Source organism: Xylona heveae (genome assembly GCF_001619985.1).
Source record: "Xylona heveae TC161 unplaced genomic scaffold L228scaffold_3, whole genome shotgun sequence".
NCBI lineage: Eukaryota > Fungi > Ascomycota > Xylonomycetes > Xylonales > Xylonaceae > Xylona > Xylona heveae.
The window spans coordinates 1,178,400-1,193,077 of NW_017264195.1; the positions used below are offsets into that span (position 1 = coordinate 1,178,400).

At 48.0% G+C, this 14,678-nt stretch overlaps 5 protein-coding genes across 5 annotated transcripts; 1 reads left to right on the top strand and 4 right to left on the bottom strand.

Moving 5' to 3' along the window:
- Positions 1 to 366: 366 nt before the first annotated feature.
- On the bottom strand, positions 367 to 3,446 carry L228DRAFT_245217 (SPRY domain-containing protein). Its single transcript, XM_018332111.1, has 6 exons — positions 2,287 to 3,446; positions 2,011 to 2,231; positions 1,832 to 1,959; positions 1,519 to 1,765; positions 955 to 1,467; positions 367 to 875 (listed from the first exon to the last, which is right to left on the bottom strand). Exons 1-6 carry the CDS (start codon positions 3,111 to 3,113, stop codon positions 745 to 747), a joined length of 2,067 nt encoding a protein of 688 aa, XP_018189862.1. The 5' UTR covers positions 3,114 to 3,446; the 3' UTR covers positions 367 to 744.
- Positions 3,447 to 3,765: 319 nt separating this feature from the next.
- On the bottom strand, positions 3,766 to 4,093 carry L228DRAFT_94102 (hypothetical protein). Its single transcript, XM_018336988.1, has one exon. The coding sequence runs from the start codon at positions 3,990 to 3,992 to the stop codon at positions 3,810 to 3,812; it is 183 nt and encodes a 60-aa protein (XP_018189863.1). The 5' UTR covers positions 3,993 to 4,093; the 3' UTR covers positions 3,766 to 3,809.
- An 816-nt stretch (positions 4,094 to 4,909) lies between these two features.
- L228DRAFT_237250 (DUF1711-domain-containing protein) lies at positions 4,910 to 5,935 on the bottom strand (the record flags this gene model as incomplete). Its single annotated transcript, XM_018330908.1, has 2 exons — positions 4,910 to 5,330; positions 5,538 to 5,935. The coding sequence occupies 2 exons, from the start codon at positions 5,933 to 5,935 to the stop codon at positions 4,910 to 4,912; spliced, it is 819 nt and encodes a 272-aa protein (XP_018189864.1).
- A 4,537-nt stretch (positions 5,936 to 10,472) lies between these two features.
- On the top strand, positions 10,473 to 12,508 carry L228DRAFT_209098 (indoleamine 2,3-dioxygenase gamma type; the record flags this gene model as incomplete). Its single annotated transcript, XM_018329796.1, has 6 exons — positions 10,473 to 10,918; positions 11,130 to 11,440; positions 11,553 to 11,710; positions 11,812 to 11,989; positions 12,081 to 12,205; positions 12,326 to 12,508. 6 exons carry the CDS (start codon positions 10,473 to 10,475, stop codon positions 12,506 to 12,508), a joined length of 1,401 nt encoding a protein of 466 aa, XP_018189865.1.
- Positions 12,509 to 12,737: 229 nt separating this feature from the next.
- L228DRAFT_94160 (hypothetical protein) lies at positions 12,738 to 14,585 on the bottom strand. Its single transcript, XM_018336989.1, has 4 exons — positions 14,434 to 14,585; positions 14,051 to 14,301; positions 13,701 to 13,980; positions 12,738 to 13,616 (listed from the first exon to the last, which is right to left on the bottom strand). The coding sequence occupies exons 1-4, from the start codon at positions 14,476 to 14,478 to the stop codon at positions 13,092 to 13,094; spliced, it is 1,101 nt and encodes a 366-aa protein (XP_018189866.1). The 5' UTR covers positions 14,479 to 14,585; the 3' UTR covers positions 12,738 to 13,091.
- Between the last annotated feature and the right edge of the window lie 93 nt (positions 14,586 to 14,678).

Sequence of the window (14,678 nt, forward strand, 5' to 3'; positions counted from 1 at the left end):
CCTAGCCGAATTTGTTTTCCCTACCTTAGAGTAACTTACTCCGTACACTCTCACAGTTTTCTAGTTGAGAGGTTTTGCACAATTTCAATTTCAGTTTCAATCTCAGAAGTTGGCCACCATATGAACTCTCATGCGTACCTGCTTGGTTTTGAAATCGAGTATCACAATTTGAAAATCGATTCCATTCCAAGAGTAGCAATTTGCATCTTTAAAAAGCATCTAGTCATTATAACCAGCCCAGCAGAGCTTCGGGAAGCAATGATAGAATAACGGCGGAAGTGACGCATCTTGTAAATAATTCAAATCTTTAGGGCATTACGCATGATATTTCAGTCAATTCGCTGAAGCATAGAGTGCCTCTATAGACACGCATATCATATACCACGCTAAGGTAAGATGGTAGTTATATATTCTGTTTATTACATTGCACGCCCCTCGGGCTATCGCACGGTGTTTGAGCTCGTGCAACTCCGAGAGCATTCTTTATGAAAGACAAACCCCTTACAAATGAGGTCAAAGAAGAGTCGATAGAGTAGAGAAACGGGGTCCTTCACCAATGCATTCAAAAAGGCCACGCAATACAAGTATAACCGGAAAACAGACTGGGAAAAGGGGAAGTAAAAGTCACTTTGAACAATCTCAGGAATACCCTCAGGAGATAGCGCCCAACCCCACCATCAATTAACTTCCTTTCCATAGATACATCTGCCCGCCAGGTTCGGAAAATTGTGCTGCTCTGCAAACTTACCGAAGAAAATCATTCGCCATATTGATAAATGCTCCTGCGCCGCCATCATCGCTTATTTCATTTATGAGAGCCTCAGTTTGTTGACACAGTTTCTCTAAAGCAGCAGAGGAGCTTTTACCCAGAGACACTGCGACACGAGTTAGCAAACATTGCTCCATTGTTCGACTCCAGAGGAGCTAGCTGCCTGTGTGGATGGCATAACCTACCTAGTATCGCAGAGTTGAGTTCCTCGGCTACGGGTATTCGCCCGCTTGGATCGAGCAAATGCGCCACCACCGAGGTCCGCGGATCTTCGTATGCCAGCAATGAGAAAGTTTCTTCGAGAGCTTTTTTAATCTCCTTCCTGCCGTCCTCCCGAAATTCGAGTTGCAACTCCTGTCCGTAATGAAGAGTCTCTTGGAGAAGATGCTGATAACGCAGGCCAACGTCACTATCCTCCGTGTCCATTTTGCTCCAATCTTCGGGGCCATTCTGGTCATCGAGCTCCATCTGTTGGTCAAAGACATCAACATATGCGCCGTCTGAGCGACCGTTTGAGCTTTGATGCTTGTCTTCTGGGCCCAGGTGGAGATCTGAGCATTGTCGGATCATTTCGACAAATTTTCGACAGCGTAGCCGAAAATAAATCTGCTCATTATCCTTGAGAACATTTGGATAGTATGCATTGGTATGTTTGAGCGCAGTGTCAATATCGCCGTCAAGAATAGCAGCCCGGATTCCTGAAGAGTCAGCTATAAGCACAGAGTTGAAGAGTGAGATTTGGTACTTACGCTGTCTGTTAACGGCGTCGAGATCTTCTTCCGCTTCCAGATTCGGCCCCGGGGCTGTTTTGCCAGATTGCAATGCTTTTGACTCTTCTCGTACTTCTTCAGCAAAAGCTTTCGCTGTCTCAACATAACCATCATGAGCCAGGAATTGTGCAACCAGGGCTTGGATCAAAGAAGTTTCGTCTAGAGGCGGATGAAGTTTCGTGGCACTCGTTGCGTTGATTTCTCGCCGTACCATTTGCCTCTCCTCCTGATAATTAAGTGTTAGTAGACTTGTAGAAATAGTCCGAGTGGTATGTAACATCTGTCCACTTACTGCCATCATTCCATCGATATCAAAAACAAAGGGTGTCTGTCCAAAGTTCACTCTTAAATGCTCCCCGGGTCGTTTCATTCCCACCGAAGGGAAAAGCTTCGCACCTTTAAGGTCACGAAATGCAACGCCTAGGCACGAGAGTCAGCGGTGCATTTAGAAATGAATTTCCCTTGGCCTACCGAGATATACTCCATTCTTTGTAAAAAAGGCACAGCCAGTTCTAAAATTGACTCCGCATCCAATAACATCAGACGTGGAAAATTTTGGCCCATATGCTTTTCCCGATGCTGTACAGCTAAATGAAAAACCATCATCTCCGTGATACGCCCAAGACTCTGGTTCCCAGCCAGGGAGCCTGTTCAACGAAACATTTGGACCCGAAAAACCAACGCCAATAAGTCTGTTCCATGGTAAGGACGTTACAACACATCTATTGCCAAATGAATGCCACTTACCCCTCTTTTCCTTTTGAAATGACAGTAACTTCGTAATAGTAGATTCCACATTCTGGTGGCATCGGACGATCAGCTCGAACCGCAGCTGCCTCATCGTGCGATTTGCTCGGCCCTGTAAAGCGGACTTCCAGCCTATCTGCCTGAAGTTCTAGCCCGGCAAATTTATCGTTATCATTCCATTTGGATGGCAGCGGGTTTAATACGTCCTCCTTTATCGGCTCTTTTTCAATAATATCATAGGTCATTCCTCTGTGCGATGGTGCCATTTTGTGCAAGTTGGCGCTGCTGGAGCTGGTAGAGAGGGATCCATTGTTGGAGAGTGAGGTATTGGATTCTTTCTGGGCAGCCAATTTGGCTTTGTGTGCTTCTGCCAGTCGTTCGACATAGCGTGAGTTTCGAAGATATGACGGGGTGAAGAACTCGTTACTCTCGGCATCCGGTCCCAGAAAATTATAAGCGCCCGTCCCAAAACCAGAATGGATTCCGCCAGGTAATGAATACGCCCCCTTTCCCCAAGAACCTGGAGCACTTGGGGATCCACCAAGGGTCCAAACGTGATCCATCTCCCGGGATACTTGTCTAGATTGCTGTGGCGGCGATGCCCGGTGGCCAAGGAATCCACCAGGCGGAACGGGTGACTGGGAGTGCAAAAGGTGAGAGAAAGCTCCTGAGCGCATGGGTGGAGTGTATTGATTAGTTGCTGCACTCCCTGACAGTACAGAGGCGTAGGATGATCTTCTAGGCATTAAAAACGAGCGGGGGTTGGATGTAGAGGAATAAGGTGTCGACCCAGGCCCCGATGGGCCTTGTGGGAGAGTATTGGTCATGACTGGTCGCTGTTCAAGTATTCGAATGAAACAGATGAGCGAGACGATATCCAATTATAATCGCAGGCGAAATTTGGGGATAGAAGAGCAGGACCGCAGGCGTTCTTTATCGACTCGAGGATAAGCTTGGGCACGCTGCCTACTAGCTCGACGTGAGGTTCGGAGGAGTGGTGGGGAAACAACCACCTAAAGTCCAAAGGAGAACACAATTCAAAAAGGTTCGCTCATGGACGACGCAAAAACACAGCCATCATGAAAGAATGCTTCATAGATAATAGCGATCACACGTAATTTCCTCCTTCAGGTATTGGCCCACGTTATGGTCAGTGAGTGGTTCACCTTTGGTATGATGGTTATCAATTTAGGCAAGGCCGGCATTTGCCGGATTGTGACGCGGGGGAAGCTGAAGTCAGTTGAACGGATGGTGCAACCGACCTGGGTTTTGAAGCCTGCAAGCTGGTCCGCCATGCTATCTAGTACCAGCTTCATTGCCTCCATCGATATCTCACAAACTTCAACTTTCTAATTGTTGCCTATTTGTTGCCTATTTGGAAATTATTTTTTCCTATTGTCTTGATCAAACTTGCTCTATCCAGAGCCTGGGTTTGAGCTGTTTCATGTGGACTCTCGTCATCCATACTACCTTTGATGACTACCGCTCTTATTACCCCGCTATGCGCTCATGACCTGGATGCATCAACGGTACACTCCAAAGGCAAACACTAACCGCTTAATCTTATTTTGAAGCTCCGGCTTAGGATGTTCACATGCATGACTATCATTTTCGGACAAAGCTCTTCTTATCAGAAATTTGAAATACCCTGTTTTTCCCCAGCAAAAGCTGGGCGTTCTATTTGAAAGCTCCCTATTCGCATTCATTCGCCAGCAAACACGACATCTGACTGTCAAAATTCGCGAGACTTCAGCCAGTCACGGCCGAAAGCTCCGTTGAAGCACAACAGGTACTGTTTCCTAATGACAAACGCATAGTTGATACATATTATTCGATATTCTTTGGCTTGAGGGCTTCATAGCACTGTAAAGAACCCTCCTTTTAGATAGTAGTATTCATCACGTTTCAATGGTCACTGTCAAAACTAAAAAAGCAACAAATAAAACAACGCTCGTCGGCTGGAAAATTCGATTGAAAATTTATCTCCTTAAGAATCACCAATGGTTGCAAGACTACCGAGATATAGTTGTAGAGATCCCGGCGCATCCTCCGGCCACAATACGGAATCGCGGACCCTCGGCGCGTAAGTTTCTCTGGGGCAATCTTCATCGCATTCCAAGGTTCTAGAAAAGGGTGGTCCAAGGCTGTTAAACCCACTGGAGTGGGATAAGAATTGCAAATGTGTTACATTGTCCAACGCCTCCAGACAAAATAAATTACAGCAAGTAACGACCTTTTGGATTCTGAGCAATGGCTGATCATCTCGCCTGTTCTGTTCCGCCGGCGATGAACCACCACCTCCCTTTAATCTAATGTAGTGAAAATCATTATAATAAAAAATTTTCCATGCAATCACACAATGCGCCGTCCTGTCCGTCAAAATCCGGTTTACGCCGACCACGCACCAATTGTGTCATAATGCCGAAATGGAAAGAGATAGTACGGAAGTAGAATCCACCTGCCGGGAGGGAATGACCACTTCGGCTCATAGACCCTTAAGACAGGTGTCTGATAGAATGTAAGGTCTAACCTGGGCATGGCTGGACGAAGCAACATGCATGAGAAAACTCCCGCATTGAAGGCTCAGCCGGTTTTACCGATATAAAAACAATCCGGGGCCAATCTACGCAGGCGTTGCGATTTCGGGGACAGGTGAACTTGCGTCGATGCTCGGTGCAGGAATCATGTCCACGTCCCCTCCAGCGTTGCTCTTTTCGCTGCCGACGGCGCTGCTATCGATATTGGCCTTGCTATCGCTGTCACCACCAAGAGCTTCGCCATTCGGCAAGAGACTGTCAGGTTCAATGCTCTTCGTCTTGGGAGTTCTCCAAGAACTGATTTCCCAAACTACTCCAGTGAAACTCTTGACGGCGAAACCTTTACGTGCCCATTTGCGGCAAGGCTTGCCGGACCGATCCAGCGCACGCAGGCCAGCATTGATAGCGCCTTGATTCGCTTTCGGTCCAAGTTTATGAATGCCGCCTGGGGTAGCACCAGGAGTACCTTTATTGGAAGCATCACCATTGTCGATGATGCCATTTTCCCTATCGGAAGTGTTAGTGGCATGAATAGAATGTAGAGATTAAATAGATGGAATAAAATAGAAGTACATAGCCATGGACATCCAAAAAGGTCATGACATTGAATAAATGCTCGCCCATTTCACACCCCGACGTAAGCAGGCCTCGGGGAGATGGGAAAGCACGCAAAAGGCAGAGGGCAAAGGAAGTCGGTGTGGACTGAATACTTACAATCGGGGCTTCTTCTTGGGGCCAGGCTTTCCTCTTGGCTTCGGGAGACCATCAGCACCGAGGGCGATCCCTCTCTTTGAGCCAGGCTTAGGACCAGGAATCCCTTTCCGCCTTGTATCTTCAACAGGTGCAGTCGCATTATTGGCATCGACCGATGCGTCTGCGACAGAAGGAGAGTTTGATTCCGATGAATTTTCTTCGGCTGGGGGGTTCGGAGTTGACGTTGCTGAGGAGCCAGATTTTCCTCTCGAAACCTTGCGCGACGTCTGTTTCGAGAAGCGGGATAGTAAGCTAGGTGACAGCCTTAATATAACCACTTTGCCTGACTTGAGGTCTTTGCCCGACGTGTGGCTGGTTGAGCCTGGCGAGAGCGTCGAACGGCCGCCCGCTGTCGACATGTTGAGTGAGAGTATGTGGTTCAGTCTCTATTAGGGGATAAATCGTCAAGCGTTGGGACGACAAAGGAGCGTCGTTGACGTTGTGCGATGCTTTCAACAGGAGGTCGGGTGGCCAGTTGAAGGCAGCAATAGTCTGACTGAGGATCTGAACCCGAGGCTAAAGGAGAGAAAGAGAAGTCGGTACCAGCGGTGAAGTCGTTACGGAGGTGAGTGGGAAATTATCGTGGGAATTTTGGCGTAAGAGTGAAGGCGTTGGGATGAAGCGGAAATGAGGTGGGAGAAGGACAGATGAGCGGATGAAGGAGGAGGGAGATGGGAAGAGTAGGGAGGCGGCTGAGGCGAGAAGGAGTCGTCGAGATTAATTGCCGTCATTTTGGAACGTCGATGGGGGTCGCGAAGGGATTTGGGCGGGTTGGCTGGCAGACGGGCTTTTCTTGGATCGGTGGTGATCCATCAGCTGCTAAGGTACGGCATTATCGGTAGGTAAGGTAAGGCCAAAAAGTAAGGCACGGCACAGTGAACAAGAGGGAAATGTTGTGTGAGGAAAAGGGTGTGCGAAAGTCGCGGTACGAAGGTACCAAGTAGGAGTCGATACACGCTCCGGTTTCTCGCTTAGACTCTTTACTCAAGAAGTATTGGTCACTCTAGCGAGTAAGGGAACATCAAGCTCGCCGAAATGGGAAAGATTCGGGGAAGAAAACAACGCTGCTTTTACCCATGCCCCTTTGAGCTCTGTCCCTTTTCGGTCCACGGCGCTTCTTCCTCTCGTCTCCCATTGTTCTCTCCATCATCGTCATCTCCGGAAGACCCAACGCGAATAACGCGATGAATAAAGATGCTAGGACGAACCACGTTAGAGAACGGAGCTCCGTCATACTCTTCACAACCTTGTCCGAACATGCATTGTTCAACTTTTTTGAATTATACTTCATTCTCCTTTCGGAGTCAGCGATACATCTGATATCCAAAAGCATATCATAGCGAGATAATTTTCGCAGTCTAGACTTCATTCATCGTCAAAGATGAGGCCTCTTTTGCTCAAGACACGCATCCTCCACACTTTTCCCATCTTCTCCGCCAACGCCATCTCCCGCACAAACTTCGACTAGCGTGGTTTTCTCGACGCCGCCTTTATCCAAGCTAACCTCTCCTAAATGGGAACTACAGTTACTCATAGCCAACAGAATGGCAATTCTTGGATTTCCTTCATACCATAGTCCAAGACTTCAAAACTCCGAAGCCTAAGGTAGAGGCATATACTTTTTACTCGTCGATGCATTTTTCCTAGCGGTCGACGGCACACAAAGCCCGTAGACGACCCGCCGGCTGCGATGCAAATCCGGACGACCCACACATGTTCTGTCACCCGGTCTTGACCCTCTTTTGTCGCTTGACTATTGATCCAATTATCCCGCATAAAGGAAATGATGAGTCCAGATGGCCATTGCCACACTCGGTCCATCGGTAAACAGGTCTGAGCACAGTTCCACTGGTTGAGCCGACAACAATATGCCCTTTACTGGAATGTGCAATTTCCCGCCGCTTTGATTTTGCTTTTACGGCACAAAACAGTATTATGACAAAACAATTGGTCGAATTAACCCTCCGGCTTGTGATTCAGCTTCTTTCTATATAAACCTGTCACTTGCCGGTACCAATGACGCAGTAATGCTGGAGTGATGCTCCCAAAATAATCGATTTGGATATCTAAATAAGGGACGCAAGAACCGGTAATACCATTTGGCTGACAAAGACACAATGGTCCTATTTGTTTGACTCTGGTTTGCTACCCAAGGAAAATGGCACATGTCCAGCTTACGAAGATACAGCTTGAGGTCTGTGCATTTGATGTCGTCCACTAGAACAAAAATCTTCTCTTCTCCCAAACACTGTTTGCTTTTCCGTTGAGCTTATCCGAATTTCCTCTGAGAGTTCAAACTGTCGTCTGGAGATGGGATAGGAGAACTGGCCAGCTCAACTGGTGTTTTTATATCGCCAGGTCTTTCGGGAGAGACAGGCACAGCTCCTTGATGATGGTATTCATACGCGGTCATGTTGGACTCCCCATAAGAGCCGTGATTGGTGAATGGACCAGCTTGAGCTACAGGCCCGAAATAATCCGTGCGTTTTGAGCCATTTTGATTACCTCTTGGAGGCATGGACGATTGATTGGTCGTATCGAGCTTTGACGTTCTTTTAGAGTTGGCATCATTTCCAGGCCGCCGCCGGGCTGCAATGAAGCACACAAATGCAGTGAGCAAGATGATGGCTCCAAAGGACACTCCTATTCCGATTCCTATCTTGCCACCGGTTGAGAGGCTACCGCTCCTTTGAGAAGGCTGCTTAGATGCCGCTGCTGTTGAAGCTCCGGTTCTTGAAGCTGTTGTTGCAGTGGCCGTCCCTGCGCAGAAAAGTTTGCTGCCAATTTCGGTGCAAACCAGTCCAGACTGGCAGCAACCTCCCCCAAGAGATTTCGGGCACGAGTATTGTCCATTGGTACACCCTGTTGGTGATGCAGATACAGTATTTATTGTGGCCGGGTTCACTGTTGGTGAGCAGCGGTTGTCTGTCAAGCAGACAGATCCGACTGAACAACAATTACCTCCAAAAGATTGTGGGCATTGAAACCCGCTAGGGGCCGGGCATGGCCGTGGACAGCACTGCCAAAGTCAGATTCACACAGAGCAATATCTAAAGTTATCCGTACGCACACTAGTAGTCGACGAGACCGTGCAGTGATACTGAGAGATGGGGCATGGGTCGTCACATCGTGAGCCATCAGCGCAACATTTTGCTGTCCCACTGCCGTTGACATAGCAATAATGGTCGTTGGGGCAGCATCCAGTCACATTGACTGCGAGACCTGGAGAATCGAAACGGCAAAGATAATTTAGAAAATGTCTACCACTTCATAGCATCGACCTATTGAATCTTACAAGAATGTTCGCCAACGGCACAATTTGATCCAATTTCTTGTCGCCTTGCAAGCCAGGGCGACTGAGCAAAAGGGGGATGTGGAAAGAGTGTATCGACTTCCTCAAGTGCTATAATAAATGCATTCGCTCCTGCCCATAGGGCACAGAATATTGCTGCGATAAGCAACCGCGAATACGCCATGGAGCATATCTCTAGTGCATTTGAATCATCAACGAACGGTGGGACACGTAGTAGAGACAGTTGCTGGGGGTGTTGAGCGCTTTGTAGTAGGCTGGACAACAAAGAAAATGATATTATTGCTATTACAGGGCCCAGAAAGCCTTAACAGTGCCGGTCCCTTCAGATCAGTTCAAGCAAGTGAGGAACAATGACCACAGCCGCAAGGCAGCAGAAGAGCAGGGATTCCACTGATAATAAGATGCCACAGTGGCCCTTTTCTGCGATCCAAATAAACAGGCTGAGCATATGTTACATGCATGCATGAATGGGTGCACAGTGCCATGTGCGTGACGGCCAGCCAAACCACCTTCACCATTGTTGTGGGCTGGGTGAAGAAGGGTGTTCAGCTCCAGTCCCATCACATGACGCGATTAGCTCTATGGCGACGGCATGTTAACGGCAATGCTAATCATCAGATGAAGCCTTAGCTGATCTTTGGGTAGTACACATTAAACTTGAGAGTTTGTCTTTGCACTCGAAAGCGAACTGAAACAGAGCAATCAGTACGCAGGTCCCTCTGGTGCCAGCCAAGCAGTATTTCTTAGCAACCAGAGATCGCTCAAAGGCCTCTATCCTACCACGAAGTGTCTCACGATTAGTATGGAGCATCTAAGTCAGGCATCTCGGACTGCTTCACTGATTTCAATTTTGTGTTTCTGTTCCCCCTTTTTGGTTGGAACGTTCAGAACAAAGCCGACAATAGCCAGACAGGTGTCCAAATGCTGTCTTGACCGCTAAAGTGGGCACTAACCAACGAATCATTCATCTTTCAAGACCTCGGACTCTTTGGCGAGAGGGGAAGGCCGGAATTATACCGGCCTCTTGCCACCCCAACGAGATACAACTTCCCCCGAGATGGGTCTCTCAGTCCTACAGAACGTCCAATCGGCCGCCGAAGGAGATTTCAATTACGGCAATTACTTCGCTCCAGCCGATCCAAGATTCAAATGTACCAGATAGGCCGAAGGACCAGGCACAAAATTACCATCTTTCTGGCATCCACCTGACTCGCTGACTAAGCATCATCGTCAGTGTAAACAATGACCTTCATGAACAAGATATCAAGCATATTTTGATTTACTTTTTGCATTTTCGTGTTCTTGGTGCTTGAGCTCTGCTTCCGTATCTTCCTTGCAACCCGCTATCAGGGGAATTGCAAATTCTGCACCTCGGGAGAATGACCCACCTGGCTTCTTCAACTTGGAGGGTGAGGCCGGATTCATTCCGGCCTCAGCTTAAAAGAAGGCGCTTTTCCCACAATTCTCGCAACGATTTCTTGATTCTTTTCTTCTCATTCATCACGCTCCAGATTGTCGGTCATCCCGCAATTTGCAGGATATTCTTTACTTTTATTTTCTTTTGATACATATATCAAGTCGCCATGCCATCCGCCGCTTCTTCTGGTTTCAATGTGCTTCGGGATACCAGGCCGGAGGATCATACCCTCCCTGCCTTCATGGTGTCGACGACTCGAGGATTCTTGCCGAGGCAGGAACCCGTTGTCACACTTCCCGTCGAGTTTGATGCACTAGAGTCTGTCTTGAGCCGCATGCCTATCAAGACTGCTACCGGCGCCCCGGGTCTCCTGGCAGAGTTCAAGCTCGGCGAGACGGTCCTGAAGGAGCTACCTGACCTGAGCAGCGCTATTGAAAAGTACCAGAGTGATCTTCCACTCATGAATGCCCTGTATAGGGACTACTCTTTCTTGGCCTCTGCCTACCTGCTGGAGCCATGCCACGAGAGGTTTGTTAGGGGAGAGCCCTATGGTCTTGGTAGACAGCGGTTGCCCAGCAGCATCGCTAGACCCATTGCCAGGGTCGCAGAGCTGTAAGTTACAACCACGATATCTTATCATGAAGAGAACATATACCCAGCCTAAATAAACATCAATATCCCCTTGAATATCTGATGGATCTTCCCATTTAACAACCCACTCTCACGTGTCCCCTCTCCTACATCCTTTGTCCATGCTGCGATAAAATGATGAAGCTGTCTTCCCCCTCTGTATGGTCTGCCACTGACCCTTCCATCAATTTAGAGCTGGCTTCAAGCCCTTTATGGAATACGCAGGCTCCTATGCTCTATTCAACTACCGTCTGGTAGAACCATCCAAGGGCCTGGAGTACTCCAACCTCCGCCTGATTCGCGCTTTCGAGCATGGCCTCGACCCAACTTCATCTGAAGCTGGGTTTGTGCTCGTGCATGTCGACATGGTCAAGCAGTCTGGCGAGCTCGTCGAGGGTGCCGCTGATGCCATCGAGGGCTGTACTGCCCACGACCGAGCCGCCTTTGACAGCGGCCTAGCCAAGGTTGTCTCTGCCATGAAGAAAGTGAACAAAGTCATGGACGGTGAGTTATATTTTCCTTTTGCCCCTCATATTTTCCAAACCTCCCTTCTCCTCTTCCATTTTCCTCTCTTTTCATGCATTCTGATGAACGTCTGAAATTGACTCGTAATGAGGAATGTGGAACAAAAGCAAACCAAACGACTATGTCAGCTTCCGCACTTTCATCTTCGGCATCACCAGCCAATCCATGTTTCCCCATGGAGTCGTTTACGAGGGCGTTAGCGACGAGCCCTTGTCTTTCCGCGGCGAGTCTGGTGCCAACGATAGCATGGTACGTTATTCAGGCCTTTTCCCCCCTCTATTCTGCCCGTGCTTCTTTGTCTTTACCGTTCATTTTTCCAGTTAATTGAAACTAATTGGTCGCAAAACTAGATCCCTCTCTGCGATAACCTTCTCCAGATCCCCATGCCCAACACTCCATTGACCGAGATCCTCAAGGATTTCCGGTCCTACCGTCCGGGCAACCATCGCGAGTTTCTCGAATGGGTCAAGGACCGCTCGATGAGCATCAAGTTGCGAGAATACGCTATGGAAGAAGAGACTTCTACTGGTGAGTTATTGTTACTTCCCTGCAAATTTGGACCCTTGTTCCGCTTCCTTGGCGGGGTTATGTGCGAATACTAACCTATACGCCCCTACAGCACTCTATCTCCAAATCCTCAATCAAGTCCGCGAATTCCGCTGGCGTCACTGGTGCTTCACTAGGGAATATATCCTGAAGAAGACGGCCCATCCGACTGCAACTGGTGGTAGTCCTATTGTTACTGTACGTTTATTCCCTTTTTCTCCCTCTCTTTTATCCTTTTCCATAAAAGATGTAATCACAGATTTTACTCTTTTGCGGCGTTTACAATCCGTCATGATGACTGATTAAGGGAATTAATAGTGGCTGCCCAACCAACTGCAAGCAGTTCTCGATCATATGGTGTCCATTTATGAAAAGAATCCCGACAAGCCCCATATCAAAGCCACCTGCGAAGACATCATGCAAACGGCATATCACCAGCAGGATAACCTTCGACGGGAAGTAGACAAGTATTGTCGGGAAAGGAACGTGAACAAGGAGTAGGGCCCCTTCTTGATTGCATCTTAAATGTCTCCTTTTAAAGGAAAAACAAATCGGGGCCAGACGTAACTTAGATACAGCGAGTCAGGGACAAGAAAAATTAGCTTGGAAACACATCCAGGCATAATTACGATGATTTTTTACTTTTCATTTCGCTTCGAATAACCTTATCTGGGTTACTAAGGAACACTAATCAGATAAATCAACTTTATCCCTCCCTGTCCGCAAGAGTCTCAAAATGAAGTGTGTGATTTGTGGTAGAGACTGTCTAATATGCCAAATTGCTTCATATGCAGTTAACCTATGTGCAGCGCAGTGTGCATCAGAGTACTCTCCCTCTTTCAGCCGGTAAAAATTATGACGAAGAAGTGAAGTAAGAAAGGAAAAACGCCGATATGAGTATACAGCTTCACTTTTGGGCAGGATAATAAGAGTAAATTGAAGAACCAATATGGAATTTACCGTGCCAAGAGTAAAGATAAGCCGACCCAAGCCATAAGACAAAAAATGCAGAGTATAGAATATATCCCAGAACACGAGCACGTTATGAGAGCGAGGAAGAATTGAAAAAAGAGTGCAGGTGGGCTTATCTCGTGCCTCTTGCACCGGTTGGGGCATCTGTTCGTCGTCGGTTCATTACTCTACCCACTGCATCTCTGACCTCCGGATCGGCCCTTATAGTATTTTGCACCAACCAATCCTTCAATTTGGCTCGCACCTCACGCAGAGCTTGAGTATCGCCTGCAAACGGTGCCATTTCGAGACCCATCAGTCGAGTGGCTTCGAAATCAGCTGCACGTGAGAATTGTTCTAGACGGTTGAGTTGCTGATTTTGCTGGGTTATAGATTTAGGATCTTTGGCAGCGCCGTTGGAGGACGGCGGCGCCTGGAGCTGGAATAGAGGACCCAACTGTCCCAGAGCAATGAAGAGAGTGAGTGTAATTTTTCGAGCGAGAACGAGTTGCTGAAACGGCAAATACGCAACACGACGGCGTAATGTGAATACGCTGAGGACGGGCGTTACAAGTTTAGACGAAATGGGCGGGAAATAAGGTCTAGTGACGGTGTGAACTTCGAAGACGAGCAGTGCGGAGAAGAATAGGTAGCGCCACTAGGTGGATAAGTTAGCTGGGTGCGGAAAACAAAGATTTTTTTTGTTGGTTCAAGCGTTAAGATCTGTAGAAGGGAGGCCTACGTAACGTCCCCATTCAAAATATCCCAGCATGCCTAAGAAGATCATAAACATTCCACCGGCGGCATAGTATGGCACAATCGACTGCACTCCTGTAAGAATGTAATCGCGCCGCGAGGAGCAGTGTTTCCAGTGCAGAATGTCAGGTCCGAAACGCTCGTACGCAAACCGCTTTGCTGGCTCAAGAAGCGTGTCTTGTGCTTGCTTGAGGTGAACAAAGTACGCTTCGGATTGACTGCGCGCTTCTGCCGAGGAAATTTTGTCGGGGTGATGAAGAGCCGCGCTGCAATCGAATTAGTCAAAATGAGGCGCAAAAAGGGCCTCTGATGGCGTGAAGTGGGGCAAACACGTACAGTCGTCTAAATCGTGATTTTATTGTTTTCTCCTCGACATTGTACGGTAATCCAAGGTCTTGGTAAAAGTCACCCGCCCGGCGGAGCTCCCAGTCAGCTTCGATAATTGTATAGAGCAAATATGCCAATATGACAAGGATGTAGATGCGCCGCCGATGCTTCATGTAGCGGGGAGATCCCGGTGCTGGGCGAGGATCACCGGCTCGAACAGTGATGCCGTAGTAAAGTGACTGGAGCCATCCTGTGACAAGCTGCAAGTTGTTAGATCCAGAACTAGCAATGATAGGACGAAACAAATATAAAGACCTAATAAAATTAAAACAAAGGATATACTGGTGCAATGACAGAAGATGGAAACGACGCGAGATTGCGGGGAGCTATACATTTGGCAGAAAGGTCCAACCTGCGTAAGAGAGCAAGTTGCTCATCACGGCAAGAGCTGGTAGTTGAGAAGCAACTCAAAAATCTCGCTCCCTATTTTGAAAATTGTACTTTGCTGTCTCAAGGACTCAATATTATCATGGTTGTTTATGTGGACGGTCGAGCTACTGTGGCATAAGAGAGGTATCTAGAGGTTGCTGTTCACCGCAGAGCCACCTCTGGATGCTGATTGGTGGAAAATTCAGGG